Below are 7,578 nucleotides of genomic sequence, written 5' to 3'. Positions count from 1 at the left end.
TCCTTTGATGATTTTTGAAAAACCTATTTGTTTCGAAGATATAGGGGAAACAAAATTTCAGATAATAACATTTTATTATGAAAAATTACATGAAAATTCAACTCAACCTACAAAAACTGTTGAAAATGACCACCTCTAGCCAGCATACAAGCATCCAATCTTCTCCTCATTGACTGCCGAACCCTTTCAAAAACACCAGGATCATTTCTTATTAAGTTACACCCAGCAATGATCCGTCATTGCTGGGTGTATCTGTATTCCTTTACCATCTGCACTTATCAATTTTTAGTCAAAAAACTGGCCGTTTTTAGTAATTGGAATGTTGTTAAACAAATTTAAAAATAAATTGTACCTACTCAGTAAACACAGTGCGGTACGCATTTTTATTTAAACTATTATTAATTTTAAAAATATGAAAAATGTTGTTCGCCCTGTATCTTCGAAACAAAGAGGTTTTTCAAAAATCATCCAAGGACAAAACATGCTTAAAATAGTCCAAGGAACAACCCCCTGAATTTTTGCCGCATGTTTAGGAAACACCCTGTATATCAGTTTGGTATAGCTACTCTCTCATTGCCACAAATCGTTGGATATTTAAAAATTTGAGGTTATTTCAAAAACTTTAAAATTTGAATATTCTTCCATGAAAAATGAAGGTGATGAATATTTCATATGCAAAATAGACAGTTCATCTCAAAACGTATAATCACAGAACGAAGACAAATTTATAAAATGGCCTATTCACATGCGGTTCTCTCTAAAGCGTTGAGTGCGATGTCGTAATTATGCCTGCTGTGCATGTAATTGATAGTTTGTATCATTGCAGCAATTTACATTAACAAGTAAATTTAATTATGTTATTAAAGAGCGTCTAACCGAAGCACGTTTTTTGTCTTAATCTGTGTGGTCTACTTTCGCTATTTCCTTATTCATTTATCGTTAGATTTCTTCCATTCAATAATTGTTTATTGAGTAAATTAGACTTTTCAACATTCCCAGTTTAATTATATGAATATTCATTTAGGCGAGGTGTTTTATTTGAATTCCTCCATGCTTATTAACAGTTTATTAAATTTGCCATCTCAATTGCAAATTCTCATTCATGTTAATTGAGATTGGTTGTGCCAGTCAGTAAAGAGTTATAGAAACATTGTTTGCTCGCTTGTTCTAGGGAGACAGTGGACTATTATTTTGCCATGTCTATAATTTTAGAATTTATCAAGTATGTTCGTTTGTCGGGCCACCCTGAATGAGATAACTGAACAGAATATGCTAGAGACTTGGAATTTTTAGTATAGGTTCAGTATTCAAACATCTCGGTTTCGTTAATGGAAAAAATCTGTTCTCTCTTTTATTACTACCCATAGTCAACAATGTATCTTTTACACGAAAAAAGGTAATTCATGAATCATTTTTTGAGAATCAAAAAGAGACAAATTTTAATGGAAAAGTCCTTCTTTATAATTTGATACTGACATGTTCAATAAGAACACTGGAAAAGAAACAGGTACCCAGATTTTCGTGAATTTACAGATCCGGTTGATATTTTACTTGTTTGATAGGTATTTCAAGTTTCATGCAGAATTTCCTGTAGATAGCGTCTTTAGGATATGTAACTAGGTGTAGAAAATCAAGCAAAAAAAAATTTATTTCAGTGACAAATGTTACGATTGAGTTGAAATTTTGTGAGTATACAGGATGAATCGATAGTGCTCGATCGGTCGATAACTCTTGGAAATTTTGGTCTAGGAGAATGATACAAATTTAGACGGTCCTCCAGCACATAAGCTTAAATTATTTTTGATTCTACAAGCTGGTGCCAAAGTGTTGGAACACGATACCACCCCGTTTATTGAAATGAGAATACTTAATTTGTATATCAGTCTCATAATATTCCAGGAAATTCCGATTTCAAAATATTCCACTTGTCATTATTAATGACACTTTTAACAAAAAATTTCATGGATATAATGGTGTAAACTAGATATCATATCTTGAAAATCCTTCAAGATAATTGTACGATTTTCTTTATTGCATTCCCAAAAAGTTTTCAAGCCTTCTGCAAATTTACGGATCACTCTTCCGGTGGTCCAAAAGACACTGGAAGTGTAAAAAAATCTTCAAGAAATTTCAATGAGTCCATTTATTCAAATGGCATGCCCTGATTTTTCTTGCCTTTCGGATTCCCTAGTGAGTAGTCTTCTTTTTTTGTTGAGACATGTTGAGCCTGAAATGAATAGTTTTCAAATTTCTTCGCATTACATGTTTTTTAAGGGGTCTGACAGTATATTTCCCACGCTTACAGTTTCATAGGGATAATATTGCTCAATTATATCTTATATTTACTAGTAATAACAATTTCAAAGATGAGCCAAATCAAAGAAATCATCAAAATACTTGTGAACATTCATTTTCATAAAATGAAATGTAGGTCACATAAAAAAACAGAAACATAGCTTGAATTCTGCATATTTTCAGCTGAAGAAGTCTGATCAATACTCATATGATCTGATCAAATCTCTGCATACTTAACAATGCGCAATTATTTACCAGATATTCCACCTAAGATGACTATTCAAAAAAAAAACTTCCAACACCTTATTCTCTGCACTGATCTCACCGGTAGAGTGGCACTCATTGAATGATAAAGCTTTCTAAATTAGGCTACCCAACAGAAGTGACAGACAAGGGCATGGAGCACGTTTTTCCACAATTTAGTGTTAATAGCCAAGAATCAAAAAAATCTTTTATCTTTCTGAAATCATTTTTCTCCAACTCTTTCAGTTCATCCCTGTTGACATCTTGGTAAAATATAGCTCTATCATCTGCAAATGCAACCAATTCACCCCTATCATTCAGAATAAAGATGGAATTCAAATAGGTGATTAACAGAAGAGAACGCAATACACTAGCTTTCTTCTACCCGTAAAGTAGTTCCTGTACCAATCTAATGACCGATTCTTTGTCGGTCATGTTTGTTATGTTTATAATTGATAAAATTCTATAATTGCCTCAGATCATTTTCGTATTTGATCAATTTCGTTTAATGATAGTTCTTCTTTGTACTCTAAATGAACAATTAGAGACATAGTTTCTAATCTAATTAGAAATTGAAATCCACTGTGGATTAAAAATGATGGAACATTACCTCTTGTAACCTCTAGAAACCCATTGGATTTTGTATAAATCTTGAGCTAATTAAATCTTGTATAGAGTGGATCTTAAGGAGTTTTGTACCAGGGCATCCAAAACACCCTTGAGAAATTCACAAGTGGATTTTCTGCTCGATAATTGTCACTCATAAGGAGTGGTCATTTGTAACGTAACAACCGTATCGACTAAAATAATCCTTCTTTTTCGACCGATAACAGAAATCTATCTCTGCAAGTAACGTTGTAAAAAGAGCTCAATTTATTCGATTCGTTCACTTCAACCAATAAACGTCAACAGTAACAGTTTGCTTTTCTTTCTCCCTGAGCGCACAAGGCGTAAAAAAATTGAGCGTTTCGTCCGCGAAAGGAGCAAATTCGTTATTCCACCTTCCGCCGACGCGCTGTCGTAAATCTCTTCATCTCTGGTGGGCAATATCGAACCGCTAGTGGGCCATTGTCGTCTTGTAGCTTCCTGTGGTGACATACAGACTCATTGGCAATTCCGTCCAGACGTTTTGTTGCCTTCGATCCGCCGCGTAGGACCAAGAAATTGCAAGGCTACGATCACTTGGGCCAGCGCTGAAAACGGAACAACGTCGACGAGCTCAGAGATACCAGGGGATTGCTTCGTTATTTCAAAAAGGATTCAACTCACTCGAGTGGTTCAATTCTACTATAATATTAGGTGAACAACTTTGTTTCCGCCGTTGTGCAATAGATGGCTGTAGGGGTAAGTGGTAGTCGAAATGAATAGATCGCAGATGTCATACAATAAGCTTAGTTATTTGTTAACATAACGCTATCGAAATATAAGTCGATTTGTGTCAGCATCTTAAAGTTATTCTCGATTAAACATGCCAGCATGGTTATTCCAAATTCTCGTCATTTGCGGAGATTTTAATTTTCTGCTTCAATATAAAGAAATCTGCGGCTGAGGCTCTCAAATACCTATGGTCAGGCCGCTATTAATGAAAGAACGTGCCGGGAGTGGTTTCAACGCTTCAAGAACGGTGATTTTGACGTCGAAGACCAGTATGGCGGTGGAAGAGAGAAGGTTGTCGAAGATGCAGAATTGGAGGTATTACCTGATCAAGACTCGTGTCAAACGCAACAAGAATTGGCAAGATCATTGGGAGTGACGCAACAAGCCATTTCAAAACGCCAGAAAGTCGTAGGAATGATTCAGGAACAAAGGAAATTGGGTGCCATACGAGTTGAAGCGTTTGTTTACTTGTGAACAGCTGCTTGCAAGGCAAAGACGGAAGGGATTTCTGCATCACACTGAAGACGACTGGAAAGGAAAAATGGGTTCATTGAAATAATCCCAATATCCTAGGGGTATATCGGCCATGCTTCCACGTCGACGACCAAACCGAATATTCACGGTTCCAAGGTCATGCTCAGTATTTGGCGTAGTGTATTATGAGTTATTGAAACCGAGTGAAACAATCACAGGTGATCATTATCGAACGCAATTAATGCGTTTGAGTCGAGCATTGAAAGACAAACGGCCGCAATACAACGAGAGACATGATAAATTTACCCCATGTTGCGAAAGTGGTCAAGACATGCTTGGAAACGTTGAAATGGGAAGTCCTACCCCACCCGCCGTATTCTCCAGATGTTGCTCCCTCGTACTATCACTTCTTTCGATCAATGGCACACGGTCTGGCTTACCAGGACAGTTTTATGAAGAAGTAAAAACTTGGATCGATTCGTGGATCGCTTCGAAAGATGACCAGTTTTTTCAACGCGGGATTTGTAGGCTGCCCGAAAGATGGGAGAAAGTAGTGGCCAGCGATGAACAATACTTTGAATAATAAATGTATAACCAGCTTTTCATAATAAAGCCTCGAATTTCGGAAAAAACGACGGAAACATAGTTGCACGCCTATGTATACTAAGTGAGACCATGAGTTAACCACAATTATCCATCAGTATAAAAATAAGTAACAACTTTCGGAAGTAAATGAAAATGGTATGGCCACCTTGTCCGCCGAATCCCAATCCGTTAGATTTTTTTTTGGGAATATGGAATATATGAAACTATCTCGTCAACAATTAATGCAGGGGTTCCCAATCTTTTTCAGCCCGCGGCGCAGTTACAAATTTATTATTTTGTCACGGCTCCCTACCTTCGCTAGCTATTTGAAAAAGATACAGTCGTAAGAAATAGGTACCTACAACTATAGTAGTTAGGTTAGGTAGATAGGAACAAAAATTGAAACATCTACAATATGAAATTAAGTTTTTTTATTATATGTAAGAGAATTGAAACAGAAAACAACAAGAGAGACTAAAGAAAAACCAAAATAAAATATGATAGTTGGGTACTCAGTCAAATCAATGTGACGGGTGAGCTTGGTGATCTCCGCACAGTTTTTCAAAGCGGGGAATAAGACTTGACACTGCTACTCTCATTTCTTGCTCCACATTGATCCTTGAGCGATATTTGTTCTTGATTACAGCTACAGCTGAAAATCCAGCTTCACATAAATATGATGTTGCAAACGGAATGAAAATTCTTACAGCTTTTGAACTTAAATTTGGATATTCATTTTGAATCGATAACCAAAACTCCACCAAATCGGAACTGGTGAATCTAGTTTTAAGGCTGCTGTCGCAAGAGAGTTCAATGAGACTCTCTTCATCTTGTGATGTGAATCCTGGTGGAGCTTGTGCATGGAAAGGATCTCTGATCCACGCAAATTTTTCGACATCATCATGTCCAAAGTACTTCGAAAACCATTCGGTGAGCTTCGATAGGTGTCCCGTGAAAAGAACCATCAGGTCTTGTGAGACAACCAGTTCATTAGATGCAGCATATTTATACAATTGCGGGAAGCAATCTTGACCACTGCCTTCATTCATTTTCTTTATCCACAACTGCAGTTTTTTTCTAAACGCCGCAATCCTCTCCAATAGTTTCAGAATGTGCGTGTTGTTGCCTTGCAAAGAGAGATTCAAATTATTTAGTTTCTCAAATATATCGCACAAATATGCTAGTTTTAGCAAAAAATCTGCTTCAGTAAAATATTTGGCGTTTTCATGACGTTCTTGCTGTAAAAAAATTCGAATTTCTTCGTGTAATTCGAACACACGAAATAAGACATTTCCACGTGAAAGCCATCGTGAATTGCAGTAATACAGCAGAGCCGTATGTTCAGCTCCCATATCTATACATAGTTTTTTAAAAAGTCTGGCCTTTACAGGCCTAGTTTTTATGTAGTTTACTGCACCAATTACACATTCCAGTACTTGGTTCAGTTCAGAGCTCATTGATTTTGATGCAAGAGCTTCTCTATGGATGATACAATGGGTCCACATAGCATTCGGTGCTTTTTTACGAATAAGCGCTTGTACTCCCCCATACCTGCCAGACATGGATCGAGCACCATCAGTACATACACCGATACACTTTTCCCAATCCAAGCCACTTTCTGCAATAAACTTGTCAAGAATTTCAAACAAGTCTTCGGCCTTCGCACTTTCGGTAATGCTTTTGCAGAATAAAAGGTCTTCGACAATAATATTGTCAGCCAGAAAGCGTACGTAACAAATGAGATGTGCATCGCTATTACTGTCAGTCGCCTCATCAAGTTGCAAACCAAAATCCTTGCTTTTCATTTTTTCTATTAATTGGTAATTGAGATCGTCAGCTATGTCATGGATTCTTCGACTGATAGTATTGTTAGATAAGGGTACCTTGGAAATTAATTTTCCAGCCGATTCTCCCACCATAATATTCACCATGTCGATAGCAGCTGGTAGGATAAGCTCTTCTGCAATAGTATGAGGTTTTTTGCATTTTGCCACCCTGTATGCCACCTTGAATGATGCTAACAGTGCGTTGTTAGGTACTGAGGCTTGCTGAGTGAATACGTTCTTTGTTTTTTTTAAATTTTGTAATTTCCGGTGAAAAAAATCACGCGATTTTGCAACCATAGTTGGATGAATTGTCTCGAGATGTCGCTTCAATTTACTTGGAAGCATACTTTCAGATGATAGTATTTTCAAACAAAGCACACACTGCGGTTTTTCTTCATTGTTTACTTCTATTGAAGTAAAACCGAAGTCCAAATAGCTATCATCGTATTTACGATATTTCCGCTTCTTTGCTTCCCTGCCACCACTAGTAGATGCTTCCTCACTATCATTTGAACTACCGACTTGTTTTTTATTTAATAAAAATCTATCCATTTTGCATGAGATATTTGATGAAAAAGAAAGCGAAACAAAACACAAACAAAGTGAAACGAAACACGATAACACACAAAACACGATAACATAACACGTCCGTCGCGCGGCTCGCTTGAAATAAACTGGCATTGTGATTGCGAGCAAGCGATTGCGGGCGGGCAAAGACGTGGGAGGGGTAGGGGTAGGCAGTGTTGCCAACCAGCTCTCGACCAAACAATAGTTTTCA

General features: G+C 37.0%; 1 protein-coding gene across 1 annotated transcript; it reads right to left on the bottom strand.

Moving 5' to 3' along the window:
* Positions 1–5,218: 5,218 nt before the first annotated feature.
* LOC123671040 (zinc finger BED domain-containing protein 5-like) lies at positions 5,219–7,052 on the bottom strand. The gene is made up of 2 exons (XM_045604682.1): positions 5,682–7,052; positions 5,219–5,626 (listed from the first exon to the last, which is right to left on the bottom strand). The coding sequence occupies exons 1-2, from the start codon at positions 6,903–6,905 to the stop codon at positions 5,621–5,623; spliced, it is 1,230 nt and encodes a 409-aa protein (XP_045460638.1). The 5' UTR covers positions 6,906–7,052; the 3' UTR covers positions 5,219–5,620.
* Between the last annotated feature and the right edge of the window lie 526 nt (positions 7,053–7,578).

This window comes from Harmonia axyridis, chromosome 1 (assembly GCF_914767665.1).
Source record: "Harmonia axyridis chromosome 1, icHarAxyr1.1, whole genome shotgun sequence".
NCBI lineage: Eukaryota > Metazoa > Arthropoda > Insecta > Coleoptera > Coccinellidae > Harmonia > Harmonia axyridis.
This window is presented reverse-complemented; position numbering and strand designations above follow the sequence as displayed.

Bases quoted from the DNA above. Each gene is read 5' to 3' on its own strand.
- LOC123671040 (XM_045604682.1), bottom strand. From the start codon at position 6,905: ATGGTGAATATTATGGTGGGAGAATCGGCTGGAAAATTAATTTCCAAG.